The sequence below is a fragment of the Equus quagga genome, chromosome 13 (assembly GCF_021613505.1).
Source record: "Equus quagga isolate Etosha38 chromosome 13, UCLA_HA_Equagga_1.0, whole genome shotgun sequence".
Taxonomy (NCBI): Eukaryota; Metazoa; Chordata; class Mammalia; order Perissodactyla; family Equidae; genus Equus; species Equus quagga.
In genome coordinates this window covers 80,546,577-80,569,300 of record NC_060279.1, presented here as the reverse complement: position 1 = coordinate 80,569,300, position 22,724 = coordinate 80,546,577, and the positions used below count along the sequence as shown (strand labels likewise).

At 46.3% G+C, this 22,724-nt stretch overlaps 1 protein-coding gene across 1 annotated transcript in view; it reads left to right on the top strand.

Moving 5' to 3' along the window:
* LOC124250238 (adhesion G protein-coupled receptor E2-like) overlaps positions 1–22,724 on the top strand; it is a 46,937-nt gene that overhangs the window by 6,558 nt on the left and 17,655 nt on the right. The window contains exons 2-6 of the mRNA XM_046682067.1: positions 11,111–11,164; positions 14,346–14,495; positions 16,859–16,993; positions 20,829–20,984; positions 21,753–21,827. Of these exons, the coding sequence (XP_046538023.1) occupies positions 11,111–11,164; positions 14,346–14,495; positions 16,859–16,993; positions 20,829–20,984; positions 21,753–21,827 (570 nt within the window). The remainder of the gene's footprint in view (positions 1–11,110; positions 11,165–14,345; positions 14,496–16,858; positions 16,994–20,828; positions 20,985–21,752; positions 21,828–22,724) is intronic.

Genomic DNA, 22,724 nt, shown 5'->3' with positions numbered 1-22,724 from the left:
TCACAATGAGATTTCCACTGAATTGGGAAAGGGTTCAAAAACAAATTTGACAGAATCTCTAATTTGTGGGAGATTATTTAAAATTGCAACATAAGCATATAGTACTGTGTACTTCACAATAAATAGGTTACAAAGAATCAGAGGTGACTTCTGGATGTTTGGGAGAATAGTTCAACTTTTCTAGTAATTTTTCTTTTGACATGAAGATCAAAGAGAAACACAGAAAAAGACGATGCTAAAGATTTTTCCAGTTTTATTGAGAAATAGTTGAATACATCATTGTGTAAGTTTCGGGCACACAGCATGATGGTTTGATTTACATATATTGTGAAATGATCACCACAATACATTCAGAATTTTTAAGGAAGAGCAGTAGTGTGGGAACACAGGAAGCTCTGTGGTCCCAGCCTCTCCAGGCCTTACACGTGCAACTGTAGGGAGCCACAGATGTCAGCTCAGTGTGGGGGCCGTGCTGCTCTGGTGGAGGGGGAGCAGTAAGTTATGGGTGTGCACAGACTCACCCTCTCCCTGCCCCTTACGGAGAATTCAGCTTTAGGCCGTTCACTTCTCCTGCTGCCAGACACTGCAGCCCTGAGATCTGTGTTAGACCATGGGCCTCAATTCTTCTTATCAGGGTAACAGGTCAAGGAAGTCACAGACAGGTCTGGGGTCTTTGCCATCCTCCACCCTCAATATCACGTCCGTATGTCTGTCAAATAATCGACTATGTACCCACTTCAAATTTCCAATTCCTCTTTCAAAACTAAAATATTTACTTACTAATAGGAAGCAGTTTAACAAATTAGAGTTCAACCACAGGAAAATCTATGGAGCTGTGAAAAAAGGTGGAAGGAATATGTACATAAAAAGGATTCTTTTCATGCAGAAAATGCTACTCATAAAATCTTACACATAGTTTGATACAGGTTTTTAAAATATATAGAGATACATAAAAATAACTAGATTAATATTTAGAAAAATGCTTGGGTACATTACAAAGTGTGAGTCATGAGTACCTTTGTAAAGAAGAGAGAACATGCATGTTCACATGTGCCTGTGTGTTGCAGGGGTCAGCTATGTGCTGTAGGGGGTACTTTTCATATTTTGTTGAGCACATACATTGCTTGAGACATTTATGAAGAGAATATTCATATTTTTTTGTGATGTGAAAAAGAAAAAGAATTCTAACTTGCTTAAAAGCAAAAATAAATTTATACAGGTGGCTATCTATCCACTTCTCATTTGAAAGTGTTCACATCTAGAGGGGGCTTCTTATCTCTGGATTATGGGGACAACTTAAAATTTTTTCTTGGTGTGTTTGTATTTTCCAGACCAGTTACTCTGCCTGCAATCTCTCTCCCTGGAAATCATTAATTCCCCACAAGGCGTCCACTATCGGTGGGACTGGGGTGAGAGTGAGGCTCTGAAGCAGACCCCGTTCACCCCAGGAGGATATTTTCACTTCTGCTTGAAAATGAGCTGCTTCCTGAAGCAGACAATACACAGTACTTTACCTAACATGCAAACCCCCTGAAAACAAGGCCCCTAAAACAACCCCTACAAAACAAGGCCCAAGCAGTAATCCAAGATTCACCTTCTACCATGATCTTATGGTTTTGCAGAGCTGGAAAATTCAGTCTATACTGACTGGGGTTTAAATGCTGGCTCAGCTATTGGCCATTTCTTTCACCTGAGACTCATTGTCTCCTGTCTCGATGTCTCAGCTTCCTCAGCTCACAGCCCTCTCGTCATCTCCCCAGCTCCCTGGGCGCGCTCCAGATTTTCCCATCCTGCTCTGCGGAGCCCCACCCACCTCCGCCATCATCTCTCACGCACTCCATCAGGACCGCTCACCCACAGCCCGCCCCTCCTGCTGGTCCCTCCCGGCGTCGCGCTCTTCCTCTCGCTTCAATTCCTTTCCAGGCTCTACATTCGTCCCATTTCTCACGCTGACCACACATGGAATTCCAATTTCCTGGGTTCTCAGAATCCTCAACACCCAAGCGTTGGATTCCTGGATGAACGGTACTGCGATTTCAATTTCCTTTACTGCATATCCGCTTCTTCCATTTCCAGGTTCGGAAAGAATTTCTGGTTCCCAGGCTCCTCTGGTCACAAACTTCCGATTTCCAGGTTTGGAGGATACCCCCCACCAGGAATCAGCCGCAAGAGGCTGAACTCTACTTAAGGTCCCTCTTCTCCGTCAGACCACACGAAGTGGTCAATGAGACCTGGGTGTGCTTGAAAGAAAACACAAAGCAGTCGTTATACGGAGATCGCATAATTGTCTACCAAGAAAACTTCAGAGAGTTCACGGAAAAATTCTGACAATTCAATAAGATACTATGGCAGTATCAACAAACAAAATGCAATGGTTTTTCTATCAAGGTAAAAATTCATTTTAAAATACAATAGGAAAACCTGTTTAAAATAAAAAAATAATAATCTTTGAAAATATCTAGGAACAATTCTACAAGAAATACATGAAGCCCTCAAGGAAGAAAGTGTAAAGTAGAAAACAATGAAATCATAACCTCCCTAAAGAGAGTTATACTGGTGGGATGGGGAAATCTTGACATTACAGGGACGCCATTACCTCCAAATTAATCTACGCAATCAAACTTCCAAGATGTTTTCATGGAACTTTGTAAACTAGCTATAATGTTTATACAGGACAAGAAAATATATAAAAGAAGCAGTACAGCTGTAGAGAATAATTAGTGATCAATTGTTCACATTTGCCCACTTCCTACCCTCCGCTTTGCCATCACTAAACTTTAATCAGCTTCTCTCTTTACCACAGGCCCCTAAACTCTGCTCACTCTCAAGCCTGAATAAAAACAAAGAAAGTGGAACTGCTCCCCCCGCTTAATTTTCTCTCCGAAATTGGCTGACCACAGGGAGACTCCCCATCAGAACCCCCTGGTAATTTCCCTTCGTCAAGCTTCCCCTTCAGAGATTCGGCTTATCTCTGCATGCCTCCTTCTTAACCTTATAAGAGGGGAACATTTTTCTGTATGATTTTGAAAGGCTCACAGATTTCTGAGATTAGCACATTCTCCCTAATGTAATAGTCTTTCTAATTAAAGTCTCTCTTCATCAAAGTTGAGATTTGGTGTTATTGAACATAGAAAACAAATATTTGCCTTATAGGACCAATAAAATCGTCAAAACTATAGCATTTTTAAAAGTGTGGTGTGGTTCCTGGAATAGAAAAATGCATTAATGAAAGAAAATAAAGAATACATCATGTATAACAATTTAATAGTCAATAGAAATCGAATTTCAAAGCAATGTGTGAAAGGAGGCATGGAAAACAGTGTAGGAACAATATTCTCTCCAATAAATGGTGTCAGGACAACAGGATATTCATTTAGAAAAATATTATTTACTAACCAACTTCTAGGAACATTAAAATCTACCAAAATTATTAAATTATTAGAAAATGAAGAACAATGTCCTAGACAAGCACTAAAGCAAAATTCCATACAGTAAATCATTGAAAACCTGGACCAAAATAAAATGAAAAGTTTATGGTGACACCACCTTCAATTTCATCATTATTCCAATTGTCATGGGGCTGAGATTTACCCCATTTATATCAGTGTGAGAACGGACAAGTGGAATCATTGAGTGCGACTGGTGCTCCAAGACACTCCTGTCCTTGCTGGTCAGACACTGTGCAGTGAACAGGGTGTGCATGTCATCCTGGACCCAGTGCCCAGCGTTCGACTCTCTGACTGGTGGCATCCTTAGCATCTGCCCTCCCTGACAGCACGGCTACTGCTTCCAGGCCCTGGGGGCAGCTGAGCTAGGACAGTCCATGAGCAGTTGGACTCCAGTGTGGAGGGACAGCTGGATTCATATCTGGTTGGTGATGCTCATGCTCTGCAGGTTCCTGGGGCTCCTGTCAGGGGTGGGAGAAGGGTGGAATCAAGAGAAAACCACTAGGGTTTATAAACATATTGTATTTAAAAATCTGCATTTGAAAGAAGTAACTTGGCCCTATTTTCTTTGTTAACTCCCCAATTGGTGTTTTGGGGTTGTCTTTATTTTTTTTAACCCAGCTAAAATGGATGATCTTGCTCCAGGGAAAAATTTAAGTCTTTAATCTCCAAACAAGGAAGTTCCAGCATTCCCTGATGGATCAGAGGAAGCTTAGAGACCTAAAATTGCTGACTCCATTGCTTCCAATTTAGCTGCTGCTCAGGTTCAAGTGAATATTCTCTCTTCTCCCCTTATCCTTCCCCAGAAATAAAGCAGGTGACAGGGTTTTCAGAAAAAAAAATCTTATGATGGCAGAAGCAGAGTTTGAAGATGTGATACAGTAGAAGTCTTACATTATTTTTTAAATGATATATAGGTATAAATACATACACACACATCATACACATAAATATATTCTTAACTCCTTAAAATCAATAAGAAAAACACAATGAATAAAATAGAACATGTTCAAAAATATGAGCAGATAATTCAGAGAGAACCATGAAATTACAAAAATACATGAAAATTTCAACTACACTAGTAATGAGAGAAGTACAATTGATATGATATTAAGATAAATTGTTTGCCAATCGAATTGGGGAAAATGAAAGCCTTTGATAATGTATAATTTCAAGATTCCAAGACGTCTGTGATCCCTAAGCATCTGAATGGTTAACTGCTAAGCTTAAAGAATCTTAGAATTGTAAAGTTGAAATGTACTGTGCAGTTCACCTGGTCTGGCCTTGTCGTCCTATGGATGGAGGCACCTGTGTGCTCAAAGAGGTTGGCTTATATTCTTGAAGTCTTTGACTTTTCTCCATCCACAAATATATAAGGAACACACTTTCCTGCCATTTTTAAGCTACTGTATCTTTCTTCTTCTATTAATTTCCTTCTAAATAAGATAAATGATTGACTAGAACATGGAAATCACTTAAGCCACAAGTCAACAAAATTTTTCATGTTAAAAATGAAACATAAAAAAATGACAGTATTGTTGATTGGATATGGAGGATTGATCCTCTCATATAGAACCTGGGTAATTTCACAGGTGCCATTAGATAGAAGTGTGGCATAATTTATGACAATGTAAAATACATATGCTCTATGACTCAGTATTTGAACCACTTGATGCCTAGTCTAAGGAAATTTACAAATGTTCTCCCTATGGCACTTTTGAAACATTCATTGCAGAATTATTGTAGCAATGAGAAACAAGAGCCCATCTAAATGTGCATCAACAAAGGGAATGGCAAAGCATAATTTATTCATATTGTGTCATCTAAATATATGCAACAGCAGCCAAAAAGAAAGATGTGGATCTGTATGTATGACATACAAAAACTCTCCCAAAATATTGTTGACTAAAGGACGAGTTGTGAACAAAGTTCACACTATAGAAAATTTTATGTTAAAACACAACTACAACTAATGTAAATACAAACATTTTATACATAAAACAACCATAAGAAGGCTCTGAAAGGTGTAGAGAAGGCAGATAGCACAGGAACCGTGGGACCCAAGGAAATACGCAGTGTTGATTCTGTGGGTTTTCTTCCTGCCTCATACATCCCAGACTTGGCACAAAGAGGTTGCAACCCAGAAATACCAATGGGTGCAGATAAAAGAAGTGCCCGCAAGAGAAGCCTGCTCCCCCCTTAGCCAAAAGACCAAGAAAAGGGCAGCCAACACAACAGAGAGTAGGTCAACAGTAACTGCCCACTCCAACCAAACACCACAGAAAAGACTGTGTCCCACGCTTCCCCTCAGCAGCAGAGGTCAGGTGGGAAGCCCAGCCCTCCACTCCTGCCATCTGTAAGGAAGCACTCCTCCCACCCGATGGGCTGCAGCAGAGAAGGAGGTGGGATGCTCATCATGCCCATTGGAAAGAGCCCCTGTCTGTGGAGTCAGTGGAGGCATGTGGGGAGGTTTCTCTACAGCCCAGTCAGGTGGTGTCAGCAGAGGCCTGGTTGTGAGCGAGACCCTCCAACCCCACCCAGCGGTAACAAGGTATCCCTCCCCCACGGGAGCATTAGTGGAGCCCAAGCAGGAAAGCTGGATCCCACCCTCATGGGCCAGAAACGAGATGGCAGCCCTTTCCCCACTGCAATGATGTCAGAGGAGTCAGCCAAAACTGAAGAAGTTAATAAAATCTAGTTTTGAAACATAATACCTTAAATATCCAGGATACAGTAAAAAATCGTTGTCATCCCAAGAACCAGGAAAATCTCAGCTTGAGATGACACAAATGTTAGAATCCTCTGACAAGTATTTTAAGACACCTATAACGAAAAATGTTCCAGTGAACAATTACACACAAACTTTTCAGAAATAAGTGAAAAAATAAAAAATCTCAGCAGAGAAATAGAAAACCTTGACAAAAAGCATGATACAAAAAAGACCTAAATGGAAATTTTAGACCTGAAAAATCCAATAACTGAAATGAAAACTTGTCTGGATGAGCTTAATAGCAGAATGGAGGGAAAAAAAGGATTAAAAAAATCACCAAACTTGAAGACAGAACAATAAAAATTGCCCAATTTGAATAACAGAAAGAAAATAGGCTATAAAAAAATGAACAGAGTGTGAGGGACCTGTGAGACTATAACAAAAATCTGATATTTGTGTCATTGAATTCCAGAGGGAGATAAGAGAATGTGGATCTCAAAATTGTTCAGAGGAATAAATGGCTAAAAATTTCTCAAATTTTCCAAAAGACAAAAACATATAGATTCAAGAAGCTGTGGAATCTCCAAATAGGATAAACTCAAAGAAACCCATGCCAGGATACATCAAAATCAAACTTGTGAAAACTAAAGACAGTGGAAAAGCCTTGGAAGCAGTGAGAGAGAATGAAACCTTACCGATAAAGGAAAAACTGTCTGAATCACAGCTAATTTCTGATCAGAAACCATGGGTTCCAGTGCAGTGTAGCACAATATATTTCAAATTTTGAATGAAAAGAGTTGTCAGCCCCAAATTCTGTTTCCAGAAAAATTATCCTTCAGGAATGAAGGAGAAATCAAATCAAGCTTTTCTGACAAAAGTTACTTTTTCTCAAAAATTGAATTTCACATGGTAATGTGGACTGAATTGGATCCCCCCAAATTCATATGTTGAAGCCCCATATGACTCCCTCATGTGATTGTATTTGGAGATAAGACCATTTAGGAATAGTTAAGGTTAAATGAGGTCCCAAGGGTGGGGCCCTAATCCCTTAGGATTAATGTCCTTCCAAGAAGAAGAGACATCAGTGATCTCTCCCTCTGTCCCCCCTTCTCTCTCTCTCTCTCTCTCCCCCCGCCACACACAGAGCAAAGACCATGAGACCATGTGAAGACACAGCAAGAAGTCACCATCTACAAGCCAAGAGACAGATCTCCCCAGAAACCAGCCCTGCCAACATCTTGATCTTGGACATACAGCCTCCAGAACTGTGAGAAAATAAATTTCTGTTCTTTAAGCCGCCAAGTTTATGCCATTTTGTTATAGCAATCCTAGCAGACTAATACATGTAGAAAATAAAGCAAGCATTAAAAATGCAAAGAAAATCACCATAATTCCACCACACAGACTACTGGAAAATTTTGGGGGTATGCTTTTCCTCATCTTTTAAAACAAATCAGGAATATTTTCCTTTGTCAGTAAATAGTAATCTAAGACTGTTTTGATATTGTTGAAGAACAGAAAAATCTTAGTTTTATACCTGTCAGGATTTAGGGATTACGGGATAGCATGAAGGAGGTCTTGTGGTGATGGAATAGTATATGTCATGATTGGAGGGACAGTTACAGGCATGTGCACATGATAAAATGGCATAAAACTATACACACGTTGTGCCTATGTAAATTTCTTGGTTTAGATATTGGGCTATCATTACATAAAAATATAAGTTTTTCAGGAAACTGGGTGAAGGGTACACAGGACCTCTTGGTATTATTTTTGCAACTTCTGTGCATCTATATCTTTTCCAAATAAAAACATAAAAATAAATGTCTATTAATACATAATAAATAGATACATCTGTTCCCTCTGAACTACATCCATCCTGGTGGCAAAAAGACCAGTAGACTGACTTTGTTTGGGGAGGTATTTTGATGCACAATCACGTCTTCCTATATCAAAAAGGTTTAAAAACCACCGTCAAGGAGGCTTTCACAACAAACGTTAAGGATGCTGTGCAAACACTTAAAAATAGAACTGTGAGTTTCAGAGAAATTAGTCATCCGGTAGATTAGGGGGAAGGAAGCAACCAGACCTCTGTTTTCCTAAGTCAGCTCATTAGGCACAAGTCGTATTTAAAGTGAGACTTCTTCACACTCACAGACCAAGATCCGACATCCTCCGTGGCTGGGCTTGCTGGACTCTCTGTGCACCATGAGAAACAGACATCTCAGGTTGCTGCCAGGTAGGAAGGATCATAACAATGGTGAGAGAAGACTAAAGCTACCTAGGAACTGTCCGTCCAGTTTGAGAATGTTCTCTGTTCTGTGATCAATTTCTGGCTCATTTTCCCACTATTTCTGTAAGGGAGAGCAGGGAAGAAATTATAAGAAAGATAGTAGCCCCATTATATTTAGTCTCAAAGGAGAAAGTCAATGAAGCTTATTCGTAGGGCGCAGGTGGAGACTTAAGAGAGATTTCTTATTTCACCACCTGTATTTGTCCAGGTTCTCAAAAGAACAGAACCAACAGGATGTGTGTGTGTGTGTATATATACACAGAGAGAGAGAGAGAGGGATTTATTTTTAGGAATTGGCACATGCAATTGTGGAGATTAGAATGTCTGAATTCTTCAGGGCAAGTAGACAGGCTGGAAATCGGGGAAGACCTGATGCTGCATCTTGAGTCCAAAGGCAGTCTGGACTCAGTCAGTCTTTATTCTCTTAACATCTTCAGCTGACTTGATGAGGGTCACCCAGATTACGAAGGGTAATCTACTACACTCAAAGCCTTCTGATTTAAATGTGAATATTTCCAAAAATCACATTCACAGCAAATCTAGGCTAACGTTTGACCAAATATCTGGGTGCTCTACCCTGGAATAACTGGTACATAATATTTTTTTTCAGAAGAGTAGATAACCAAACTCTCTGAAAATTCTAATGCACTGAGAAAAAATGTCATCCTTTATGTTATAGGCTTTGTGTAGGTCATGAAATTCTTTGAGGGACAATAACAGTGAATTAGTAATAACCAGTATTAGTGAGGTCAGCTTAATTCTGATTACTCTCTATTTCCTTCAATGCTTAAGATAATACCGATTACCTAGCAGGTTATGTTCTTCTTATATGTTATTCTCATTGGTTGGAACTTTTTTCCTGGTTTCTATCAAAATAGTCATATTTATTATCATCTGATTTGTGGAACATGATTTTTTTAAAGCTGAGCACATTTTGGAGGGTCCAATGTGCAACATAGTGTGGGGCTTTGAAAGAAATGAAGAGCAAAGCTAGCTTCTCCCAGATATGCACATTTTTAGGTGTGCGTGTATAACATCTCAGTAGACTAATGACCTTATTCACATGCATGGGACATTAGGATCATTTGCGCCTGCTCTGGGGGCCACACTCTAGGAACAGGAGCACGGTTGACGGGCATCTGAGGCATGAGTCGCCTGCACAGCTTTCCCGAGGGGCAGCTCCGGGCTGGGTGTGGTCTCGGGCAGTCTGGCCCCAGAGCCTGGCTTTCCTCAGCACAGGTTGGAGCCACAAGAGAAAAGGACATTTCGTGGCAAGGAGGGCAGAGTGGAAGTCTAGGACTCTGACCCCTGAGAGAACCGAGCTGAGCGTGTGATTCCGCCTGACCCTGGAGTCTGGCACATGCAGCTGTGTCTCAGGGAACAGGAAGGTAGAAGAGGAGCAGGAGGGAAACTGCTCTTCCTTTCCTTCTTCTGCTCTTTCCTTCCCTTTAGCTGACTTACGTTGTCTGTTTGCTCTGTGTCAGGCACTGCACTAACCCGTTGTTAGTCTTCACCAATCTACGGTCAGAATAAAGCTCATCCTATCACAGTTACCGTTGCACCCACTTTGCACTGGGGCAAGCGTGGGCAAAGAATGGGCAGCGTTCCTGAAGCCGTGCAGCCACCAGGGGGAAGTCTGGGCTGCGGACGTGGGCGTGTCCATCTCCAAACCCATCGTCCGCCAGGGTCCTCCACCACCTTGCACAGTGAGAACTGGCAGTGCAACGTTAAGAGAAATTCATCTTTGCTTTTAGCCAAAAAGAAAAATTCCGTAAAGGCATGCAGATCTGAAGATTTTCAGCTCACGTAGATGTGATGACAGACCCTGTGAGGCAGACTGGTTGTGGCCTGTACAGCAGATTTCATTCCTTAGTGCCCATAGTGGCTTTCACCCCACCACGCCTGCTCAGTGACTCATTTCTCAGGACTGGCCTGGGGGCCAAGGAGGAAGGCTGTGCCCTCAGTGCACTAGAGGACGCCAGGAGCTCACTGGAGGAACCAGGAAGCCATGGCTGCTGTCCCTGGAGAGTCCACTCACCAGGAGAGAGTCGCTCTACCTGCAGCTTCCTTAGTTCCCACTCTCCACCTGTTGTCACCGCCCCCTGATTCCAGGGCTCCGTGCCCTGCTGATATCGCTGTGAGCTGGGGTTCAAACTTTGGGCTTACTTCCTCCAAACCCACACTCTTCTTGTATGCCCTGAAACATGTGCCTAAACATGGAGAGTGATCCTGGAAGAGAAATCCTCAAAGCAAATTTCAGCCATTGCCAGACAGCAAAGATCCTGGGTCTGGGCAAAGGCACTCCAATCTGAGACCTTTCTCCTTCAAGATTTACCCCATCCATTGGGAGGAGCTGGAGTTCCTAAGGTGTGTCCCTGTCTCCAGCTGTCTGCATATATTCTGTCCACTTACCTGCAGCACCTGAGGTTCCACCAGGGCTGGGGCTGTCAGTGACCGAGTCCTCAGGGAGTCCCTGGAGATGGAGGGAGAGGCTGAGCCCTCAATTTCCAGTGAACTACAGGAGCCTTGGAGATGCTGCCGCAAAGCCATGGGCTGCAGGGCCAGAGCCACCTCCAGAGGAGGCAATGGCCGTGTGGACAGGGATTAAAATTGGACCTTAACACTCCCCTCTTTGTCATTGCTCTGTTTTTTCTGCCCCAGGACTCTCAGTGCTGCTGTTGTTGCCATTGGGAGCTGCAGCCCTGAATGCTGGAGGTGAGTGCTCAGCCAGCCCCATTTTGACATAAGCTGGGGAGTCCATGCTGGGGTCTGGATCCTGTCACCAACAAGGGAGGGAGTGAAAGACGACTTATTCTGCAACTGAGGCTCCGAGATGGTCCTCGGGGGACAAAAGAAGCTGTTTCTTCCTCCCTAAATGTCCAGAGATTTTGTCTCTTCCTCTTCCAATGGCGGCCATCCCTCCCCTTATCTGCTCTACTCTACTCTTGGATCCCTAGCTGGCAGTGGGCTTCATCCATTTTTGAGCCTTCTGACTATGATCCCCATCCCCACTGCTTCTGCCCCCATAGCCTGTGTTCGATGGTGCCCTCCAAACCCTCCATGTGTCAACGCCAACGCCTGTCGCTGCATTCCAGGACTCAGTTCTGTATCTCCAAATATCATATCCAGCTCCGTGGAGAGTTGTGACGGTACAGTAGGGGCTTGGGGTGGTGGGGGCATGTGGAGACGGTGGGGCATCCAGAGCCTTCAGCCCCAAGAGCAGCACAGAAGCACTGTGTCAGGCATGAGAGAAGAGACAGGCAGGGGAAGTGTGAGGGACGTGGGCACCTGCTTTCACGGTCAGTAGGGAGAGAGTTGAGAGCTCACACAGGGCAGCTGGGCTCCGAGGGCTCCGAGTGCTGCTCTGCCCCTGACTGGCTCTCTGACATTCGGGAAATTGGTTCTCCTCTCAGTTTGCTTGTGTGTAAACTGAGTATTATCATCCAGTCCCCCCATGGGGATGGTGCAAGACTTAATATTTACCTGTGTGAAGAACAGGGAAAGAGTAGTACACAGCAAAAATGCAAGCCATCATCTTTGTACTGCTGTTATTATGATTATTCTCATTGCACAAAGAAAGAGGACAAATAATGGAAGCAACAGGAGGAAAGACACAGCCCGGGCCTGGAAGCTCAGGCTCCTACCAGCCAGAGCTCGCCAGGAACCCAGCTCATGACCACAGTCTCCCACCTCATGCTCACAGCAGCCCCATGAGGGAGGCAGAGCTCGGCCTGTGGTTTAAATGATCAGATTTGGTGGAAAGAGATCGAGTGACTTTTCCAAATCCTACAACTAATAATGTGGTCGAATGTAAATCCAGGTGTAAAACAAAGGAGTTTTCATTCTTTAAAAATACAGGGTCATAAAAGGAAATTATACTATTTTAAAATTAGTAAGATGGTAAATTTTATGTTGTGCATTTTACCACAATTTTTATAAATAGGAAAAGAAGAAAATTATACTGTTTTTACACTAGGAAATAGTCTCCATGGACTCAAAATGGTCTCAGATGCGTATTTATTGATAATGAAGGTAAAAACATTCCCTATATGTCTGAAAAAATGAGAAAAAATACCCCTAAAAGTTTCGGTAGTCTGTGGAGTGGATTATGGATAATTTTCTTTGTTTCCTAGTATACGTGTGTTATTTAGTATTTGGGGGAAAGTAAATTTTGTCAGGTGGAAAAAGCCAATGTTGTTGTGACAACAGCCCAGCCATCCATGACCCTGGCGGTGTTCCTAAAGTCTCCTCTGTGTGTGCGTGTGTGTCTCACGGAGATTTGTAGATGGGTGACCATGGACAGGAGACCCTGCTGCTAATGCCCCTGGATCCTGGCTCCTCTCTGGGAGGGCGCCTGTCAGGTGGAGATGTCCCATCCTCATGTCTCTCCCCATCCCTTGCACCTCATTCTCAACGGTCCCACACTTGGCTTCACACCCTCCCGTCAACCTTGGGAACAGATGTCCAGCCATTGCCGCCATCATAGAACAGAGGAGGGAAGCCCCATTGCCAGGTGGGGGCTGAACATGAATCCTTCAGGTGTGCATCCCTCCTGCGTCCTGTCCTGTCCTGGTGCTGACACCCACAGCCTGGGTCTGGGCCTTAGAAGGGAAGTCTGCAAGTACAGAGAAGAGAGGTCTGATGTGGGGGAGACCAGTCGCCTGCCTGAGTCGTCGTGACGTGTGAGTCCTTTCAGGTTCTAAAGTCTTTGGTCTTGTGATTGGATGCACGAGTGCCAAACTTTCTGTCCCTGGATTTTTTTTTTTTTTTTGAGGAAGATTAGCCCTGACCTAACATCCGCTGCCAATCCTCCTCATTTTGCTGAGGAAGACAGGCCCTGAGCTAACATCCATGCCCATCTTCCTCTACTTTATATGTGGGACGCCTCCCACAGCATGGCTTGCCAAGTGGTGCCGTGTCCACACCCAGGATCCAAACCAGTGAACCCCGGGCTGCCGAAGCAGAACGTGGGAACTTAACCACTGCTCCACAAGGCTGGCTCCTGTCCCTGCATTTTGATCCCTCTTGTGTCCCTGGTTTTTATTAAGTTGTTGTTTTTAGCCAATGGTGTCCAGCACCTCCTCTCTGGGCCCCTGACCTACCCAAAGGGGTCCTGGGTCATGGGCATCTTTTCTCTCATGTTCAGAGAACAGAGAGAGACAAGATGCCAGAAAACACCCCCAGTGACTCAGCTGTGGGAACCTTGATGCTGCTTCTTCATTCCACATCTGAGACTGCCTCTAATAAGGGGGGACTTCCCTCAGGGGTGGAGACAGCAAGACTCCCCCGGAGACATCCTGAGGCATCTTGGAAAGGCCTGACCTTGGGAGCTGGGGGAGTGCCTGATGGGGAGTGAGGGTGCACTTCGGCCACTGGGAGTAAATGAGGATGGAAGCCAGCGCTGGGCAGGTGCCTGACCACCTGGCTCTATGCTCAAGTCTGAATGATGACTGTGACCCTCAACAGCCCCTGAGCCATGACTCCTTCCATTGCCCCAGCACCGAGGACAGCCTTCAGTGCCCCTGTTACCCTGTGTGGAGCCCACCCCCAGGTCCCTGATAGTGCTAAGAGCACCACAGAGGAGGGACTGGAGCTGAGTCAGTGCCTCCATCTCTACCCGACATGGCCTGCAGAGGGGATGCAGATCTCCTTCCAGCATGGCACAGCAGTGGGTCTGAATATAGGTGCCCTCAGACCCAGCCAGAGAGCAGAAATGAGTAGAGTGGTCAGCAGGCTTTCTGGAGCAGCTGGCTCTGGACCAGCCCAGCCCCAGGGGTGCCAACCAGGGGTTGTGTTCTGTGCAGCCCCCATGGCAGGGTCAAACCGGAGGCCAGGGTCTCTGTCCTGTGGGAACTCACACCTTTTGGGGGTGATCCTTTGTCCTGTTGTGTTGCAGAAATCAACGAGTGTGAACCACCTTGGACAGTGTCCTGTGGAATATATATAGACTGCCAGGACATAGAGGAGAGCTACTGCCAGTGCATCAGAGGACACGAGATTGATTCTCAGGAAATGTTCACCAATGAGACTAATGAAACGTGTGATGGTAAGAATGACTCCTGCATCTTCCATCTCCTCATCTGTGAGGTTGGGGTCACTTGCCCCACTTTCACCAGGAGAGTGGCTGTCCTGACAACTGCCTGGTGTCCTGTCCCTCCCCAGTCTCCAAAGCTCAGAACCCCACACTGAGTGCCACTTCTGCAATTTTGGAAAGTCCCTCTGCTACCTGGCATCTTATTTTCATAAAACAAAGAGAGGGGTGGCATTCAAGGTGCTTCAGGAGCTCACAGTGCATTGCATTCCAGTGCAATATCCATCCTCTTCTTCTTCATCGGTGACTGCCAGGATAAGACCATCTCACACTGGAACCCACATGGGCTTGGCCATGCCAGGAACCCTCTTAGACCCTCTGGGCCATGATGGACCCAGGAACCCTGTCCAGAAATATGGAAGGGGGGATATTCGAGGGTGAGCCAACACCCCACAGCAGGCCTTGACCCTGACCAACAACCCACCCAGAGAAGACACCTCCTGGCACCTGAACTGGCTTCCTGGCCCTTAGCCTCTGTCTACTTCCCTGAGTGAGACTCCACTCTGACCCTGCAGATAATTTCAGTTCACAGGCCTGTGGGCAACTCAGATGACCGGGACCTTGGAGGATGTGGTGTCAGAGGTGGACAGGGTGATGTGAACCACCCCACACACTCAGATTGTCTGGTGAATAGAAAAGGCTCCCATCTGGACCAGATGAAAAGAGAGGGCATCTTTGGGGACCATTGCCCCAGGTCTGACCTTCTCCCAAGGAGGTCAACCCAGACCCCATGTTCACCTAGACCACCTACGGACAGAAGATGGAGGCTGAGCCCCACTCTGCGGGGCCACAGGTCTGTGTCCCTGGTGGGAGGTCAAGGGTCAAGAAGAAATATCTACCACCTCTCCCCCATCAGCACCTGCTTCCCTCTTCAGCCAACCAGCCCTCAACCAAAACTGGCCTTGTTCAGATGTGGTTTGTCACCATCTCCTGCCAGTCCATAGGATGTCTTCGTGGGGATGAGAAAAGATCCTTTCACTGCCCCAAGTCTGTGTGGCTGGACGTCAGCCCCTACTGTTACCCCACCTGGTGTCCACTGTCCAGGTGGCTCTGGACTATCTGGCATTGTATTCGTTCTCTTCACTCCTTCCTGCAAGCTCCCTGAGGGGCCTCACTCAGGAGTGAGTCTTGGTCCAGCTGCATGGAGCTGAGGCCTCAGAGTTAGCATGGATGAGAGACAGCTGTCCTTCCAGGGTCCCTGGGATTCCAAGGAGAACTCAGACAGCAAGCAGCCACCTTGGGGAGTCGGCAAAAGCTATCACTGGCAGCCAAGAAGGGTCTTGCTCAGGGAACTCAGTATTTCCTCTGCAGTCAGTTCCCTGGAAGGCCCAACTGGCCTTTCTTCAAATACTGGGTTGGGGCACCCAGGCAGCTGTGATGTCCCCACCCCAGCTGGGAGCTGCCCAGGGAAGCTGAGGGCACCAGGACTGACAGACAGGGATGACTCAGGCCACTTCCATCCACATCTGGACAACAGAGCATCTAGGCCACCACATTCACCCATAGGATGCCTCCATGTGTGAGACAAGGCACCCACTCACCCAGTGGAAACAGCGGGACCTTCTCAAAGCAGATTTCTGCCATCACCAGAGAACAGAGAAGCTGGGTACAGGCAAAGGCACTCCTATCTGAGGACTTTTGCCTTCAAGATTTACCCCGTCCATTGGAAGAGGTTGGAGTTTCTAAGATGTGTCCCTGTCTCCAGCTGTCGATGTATATTCTGTCCCCTTACCTGTAGCACCTGAGGTTCCATGAGGGCTGTCGCTGTCAGTGACTGATTCCTAGGGTAGTCCTGGGAGATGGAGGCGAAAGGCTGAGCCCTCAATTCTGAGTCAAGTACAGGAGCCTTGGGGATGCTGCTGGAAAGCCATGGGCTGCAGGGCCAGAGCCACCTCCCCGGGAGGCAATGGTTATGTGGCCAAGTGTTGAAATTGGACCTTAACTCTCCTCTTCTTTATCATCTCTCTGCTTTTTCTGCCCCAGCATTGTCCATACTGTTGCACTTGACACATGGAGCTACAGTCCGCAAACTTATAGGTGAGTCTGCCCAATCACCTTCATTAGTGACGTCAGCTGGGGCGTCCATGCTGGGGTCTGGGATCCTCTCACCAACAAGGGAGGCAAAGGAGGTTTATTCTGCAACTGAGATGGTCCTCTGTGGACAAGAGAAGCTGTTTTTCCTCCCTAAAAGTCCAGAGATTTCTGAGCTCTTCTTCCAGTGTGAGCCATCCCTCTCTCCCCTCCCCTCCTCTACTCATGGACTCCCGGCTGCTTCCTCCATTTCTTAGCCCTTCTGACCATGGTCTCCATCCCCACAGGCTCTACCCCAACCTCCTGTGCCCAGGAGTGCCCTCGGAGATCCGTATGTGCTGATGCCAATGCATGTCGCTGCCTTCCAGGATTCAGTTCTTCCTCTGGGGAGGTCTTCATCAGCCCCTCGGACAGCTGTGAAGGTAGAGAGGCTTGGGGGTGGTGGGAACACATACAGAGATGGTGGGGGAGCCTGTGCGGCATCCAGAGCCCCCAGCCCAAAGAGCAGCACAGGAGCACTGTGTCAGGGATGAGAGAGGAGACAGGCAGGGGAAGTGTGAGGGACGTGGGCACCTGCTTTCACGGTCAGTAGGGAGAGAGTCGAGAGCTCACACAGGGCAGCTGGGCTCCGAGGGCTCCGAGGGCTCCGAGTGCTGCTCTGCCCCTGACTGGCTCTCCGACATTCGGGAAATTGGTTCTCCTCTCAGTTTGCCTGTCTGTGAGTTGGGGATAATCACTGCATCTGCCCCACATGGATGGTGTGATATTTAACATTTCTCTGTGGGAAGAACAGGGAAAGACTAGTACACAGCGAATTATCAAAAGTGACAGCTATCATCATTGTTACTGCTGTTATTATTGTCATTATTCAACTAATACAAAGAAACGGGAGAGATAATGGAAGCAACAGGAGGAAAGACACACCCAGGGCCTGGAAGCTCAGGCCCTCCTACCAGCCAGAGCTCGCCAGGAACCCAGCTCACGACCATGGTCTCACACCTCATGCTCACAGCAGCCCCGTGAGGCTGGCAGAGCTAGGATTGTGGGGTTTTTCCAACCTTCATCCATTTCATCCACTTTCCACCCCCTCACGTCTGGCGACAATCAATCTGTTCTCTATATCTACGTGTTTGGGTTTTTTTTTAGATTCCGCATATAAAGGAGATCAGAGAGTATTTTTGTCTTTTCTGTCTCACATTCTCACTTAGCATACTGCCCTCAAGTTCCATTCAAGTTATCACAAATATCAAGATTTCCTTCTCTTTTTATGGCTGAATAATATTTCACTGTATCCATAAACCACTTTTTCATTATCCACTCCTCCATCAATGGACACTTATGTTGTTTCCATATCTTGGCTATAGTGGGTTTTTTTTAATTTAAGGGCATTTAGTATGCTTTATTCAATCTTTTACCCCACATGGTGCCTGGGAGATTAAAAATAACCGGAAAGAATTTTTTTCCAAAACGTTGTGATTTATTAATATATCTCTTAGTCTTTTTTCTTTGTTTGTTTACAGTTTTATTTATTTGATTTTTTATTGTGGTAACATTGGTTTATAACATTATATAAATTTCAGGTGTACATCGTTATATATTTTGATTTCTGTGTCAGTTGCGTCATGTTCACCACCCAAAGACTAATTACAATCCGTCAGCACACACGTGTGCCTAATCACCCCTTTTGCCCTCCTCCCTCCCCTTTTACCGCCTGGTAACCACCAATCCAATCTCCGTTTCTATGTGTGTGTTTGTCATTGTTTTTATCTTCTACTTATGAGTGAGATCATACGGTATTTGACTTTGTCCCTCTGACTTATTCCACTTAGCATAATATACTCAAGGTCCATTAATATTGTCACAAGTGGCCGGATTTCATCATTTCTTATGGCTGAGTAGTATTCCATTGTGTGTATATACCACATCTTCCTTATCCATTCGTCCCTTGACGGGCACCTAGGTTGCTTCCAAGACGTGGCTATTGTGAAGAATACTGCAATGAACATAGGGGTGCATGTATCTTTTCAAGTTACTGTTTTGGTTTTCTCCTGTTAAATACCTATAAGTAGCATTGCTGGATCATATGGTAGTTTATTTTTAATTTTTTGAGGAATTTCAATTCTATTTTCCATAATGGCTGCATCAATTTACATTCCCACCAACAGTGTATGAGGGTCCCCTTCTGTCCACATCCTTGGCAACACTTTTTATTTCTTGTCTTTTTCATAGTAGTCATTCAGACAGATGTGAGGTAATATCTTATTGTGGTTTTGATTTGCATTTCCCTGGTGATTAGAGATGTTGAGCATCTTTTCATGTACCTGTTGGCCATCTGTAAGTCTTCTTTAGAAAATATCTATTCAGATCCTCCGCACATTTTTATATTAGATTGTTCGGTTTTTCTATTGAGTTGAATGAGTTCCTTATATATTTTGGATGTTAACTGCTCATCAGGCATGATTTGCAAATATTTTCTGCCAAACTGTATGTTGCCTTCATACTGTTGGTGATTTCCTTGACTGTGCAGAAGATTTGTGGCTTGATTAGTCCCACTTTATTTTCACTTTTATTGCCTTTGCTTTTGGAGTCAAATCCAAAAAATCAGAACCAACACTTATCCTATCAAGGAACTTACCACCTATGTTTTCTTCTAGGGGTTTTATGGGTTCAGAGAAGCATCATTTTTAAGTGACCATGATCGGGCTCAACGAGATTCATCCAAAGTCACACGATTAATAAAGTGGAGGAACCTGGGTCTAGGCCTAAAGTGGAGAGCTTCCACCCTCAGTAATGGACCAGAAAGGGAATAACACTGAGAAAGGGTTAGGATGGAAATGTTTATGTTACATGCATTTTACCACATGAAAAAAAGTGGAAAAGAGGGAAATTATATGGTTGTTTCAATAAGACATACACTTCATCTACTCAAAGCAGTCCTAGATGCATATTTATTGAAAGTAAAGGAAAATATCCCTAATATGTTTGAAAAGATTTTTAAAATTGCTAAAATTTCCAATAGTCTGTATAGTGAGCTAATGTGTAATTTTCTTTGTTTTCATTTTTTACATTTTCTTTATTTTCTAAGTATATGTTATTTATTGTTTGGGGAAAAGTAGATTTTATCAGGGGGATAGAAAGGTTGTGACAACGGCCCAGCCATCCATGACCCTGGCGGTGTTCCTAAAGTCTCCTCTGTGTGTGCGTGTGTGTCTCACGGAGATTTGTAGATGGGTGACCATGGACAGGAGACCCTGCTGCTAATGCCCCTGGATCCCAGCTCCTCTCTGGGAGGGCGCCTGTCAGGTGGAGATGTCCCATCCTCATGTCTCCCCCCATCCCTTGCACCTCATTCTCAGTGGTCCCACACTTGGCTTCACACCCTTCCGTCAACCTTGAGAACAGATGTCCAGCCATTGCCGCCATCATAGAACAGAGGGGGGAAGCCCCGTTGCCAGGTGGGGGCTGAACACGAATCCTTCAGGTGTGCGTCCCTCCTGCGTCCTGTCCTGTCCTAGTGCTGACACCCACAGCCTGGGTCTGGGCCTTAGAAGAGAAGTCTGCAGGTGCAGAGAAGAGAGGTCTGATGTGGGGGGAGACCAGTCGCCTACTGATTTGTCATGATGCTGTGAGTCCTTTCAGGCACTGAAGTCGCTGGTCCCCTGTTTGTAATGTGCAAGGGTCAAACATTCTGTCCCTGCATTTTGATTCACTTCTGTGTTGATGGTTCTTATTAAGCTGATCTTGTTTTTAGCTAATTGTGTCCAGCCCCTGCTCTGTGGGTCCTGAGCTACTCAAAGGGGATCTGGGTTATGGGCATCTTTTCTCTCATTTTCAGAGAACAGAAAGAGAAAAAGATGCAAAAAAACACCCCCAGTGACTCAGCTGTGAGACCCTTCATGCTGCTTCTTCATTTCACACCCCCAACTGACGCAAATAAGGGGGGACTTCCCTCAGGGGTGGAGACAGCAAGACTCCCATGGAGACATCCTGGGGCATCTTGAAAAGGCCTGACATTGGGAGCTGGGGGAGTGCCTGATGGGGAGTGAGGGTGCACTTGGGCCACTGGGAGTAGAGGTAGGGTGGAAGCCAGCACTGGGCAGGCCCCTGACCACCTGGCTCTATGCTCAGTTGTGAATGAGGCCACCTGGGCGTCAGTTCTTTCCATCCCCCATGACTGGGTCAGGCTGGAGGCCAGGGTCTCTGCTCTATGGGAACTCACACCTTTTGGAGGTGACCCTTTGTCTTGTTGTGTTCCAGACGTCAATGAGTGTAAAACCCCGTCAACAGTGTCCTGTGGAAAATTCGCAGATTGCCACAACACAGAGGGCAGCTACTACTGCACATGCAGCCCAGGATACCAGCTTGTTTCTGGGGCAACGTTATTCTGGAATGAGAAAGAGAACACGTGTCACGGTGAGAACCACTCCTTGTTTTCCATCTCCTCTTCCATGAGGTTTGGCGTCATTCAGCCCACTTTCTCCAGGCATCAGAGGGCCGTCCTGGCCACCTATCTGATCACCGTCCCTCTCTGAACCCCAAGGCTCAGAGCCCTCCACAGAGGGTCACTTCTGGAACTTTAAAATATCCCCTTGCCCACCTGGCATCTTATTTTTGTAAAACAAAAGAAAGGGGTGGCGTTCTTCAGGATACTTCAAGATACTTCAGGAGCTCACAGTGCCTCGTGTTTCAGCACAATATCCCATCTCTTCGTTATCATCAGTGACTGCCAGGATGAGACCTTCCCCCACCGGGGCCCACATGGGCTTGGCCATGCAGGAACACACTCAGGCCTCCAAGCCCATGATGGACACAGGTGACCTGCCCAGAAACCCAGGAGTAGGGAGATTCCAGGGCAGGTCCACCTACCCCAGCCAGCCCTGTCCCTGGCCAACAGCCCTGGCACCCTGACCCCAATTCTCATCTGCTCAGCCTCCATCTAAATCCCCACATAAGGCTCTCCCTGACCCTCTCCAGTGATTTCAACTGACAAGCCTGAGGCCAGTGGAGACGACCAGGACCCAGGAGAATGTTGTGCCGGGTCTGAGCAGGATGACATGGACCGCCCCCAACACACACGCGCATGGGCACAGTCAGATCAATGGAGAAGGCGCCCTTCAGGACCAGATAGCAACCGAGGGCATCATCAGGAACCACTGCCCCAGACCCAACCCTCTCCCAAAGAAGTCGACCCAGGCTCCAAGGAGGCCCAGAACACTGGGGGACAGAAGACGGGCCGCTACTCAGCAGGGTCCAGAGGTATGTGTCCCTGGTGGGAGGCCAAGAGGCCCAATGGCTGAAATGAGTGACAGCCCTCAACCACCAGCACCTACTCCCTTGTCCAGCCAGCCCTCACCCACTGCTGGCCCTGTTCAGATGTGGATTCTCACCACTTCCTGCCGGTCCAGGGGAGGCCTTCGTGGGGATGAGTTAAAAAGCACCCAGGGCTGCATGGCTGGACGTCAGCCCCCACTGTCCACCCAGACCTGGTGCCACTGTCTGGGTGGACCCAGCCTGTCCAGTATCTTCTTTATTCCCCCTGACCCAGCCCTATGGCCTCACCCTAGGGATCCTGTGTGAGGGGCAGTTCTTGGCCCATCTCTATGAAGCTGTCTCAGAGTTAGTGTGGATGGGAGAGCACTGCCCTGACAGGGTCAACAGTGTTCCAAGGAGAACTCAGCCAGCAGAAGCCGCCCTGGGGGAATTAGGACCAAGGCCATCACTGGGAGCCAAGACAGGGCCTGGTGGGGAAATGCAGCATCTCCCCTGCACTCTGTTCCCAAGAAGGCCCACCCTGGCCTTTCTCCAAATGCTAAGGGGGGACACAGGCAGCCATGATGTCCCCACCCCAGCTGGGAGCTGCCCAGGGAAGCTGAGGGCACCAGGGCTGGCAGACAGGGAGGCCTCAGGCAGATTCCATCCACATGTGGACAACAGAGCACCTAGGCCACCCCATCCACCCATAGGATGCCTCTATGTAAGAGAAAAGCTGCCCATGCACCAGGAAGGAGACAATGGGGCCTTCCAGAGCCTTCTCTGCCCAAACTGGGATCCCTAAATAACCAAATGACCAGGTACCTGGCCGACCTGACCTCAGACTCCTGCCCTCCACACACACACACACACACACACACACACACACACACACACACACAC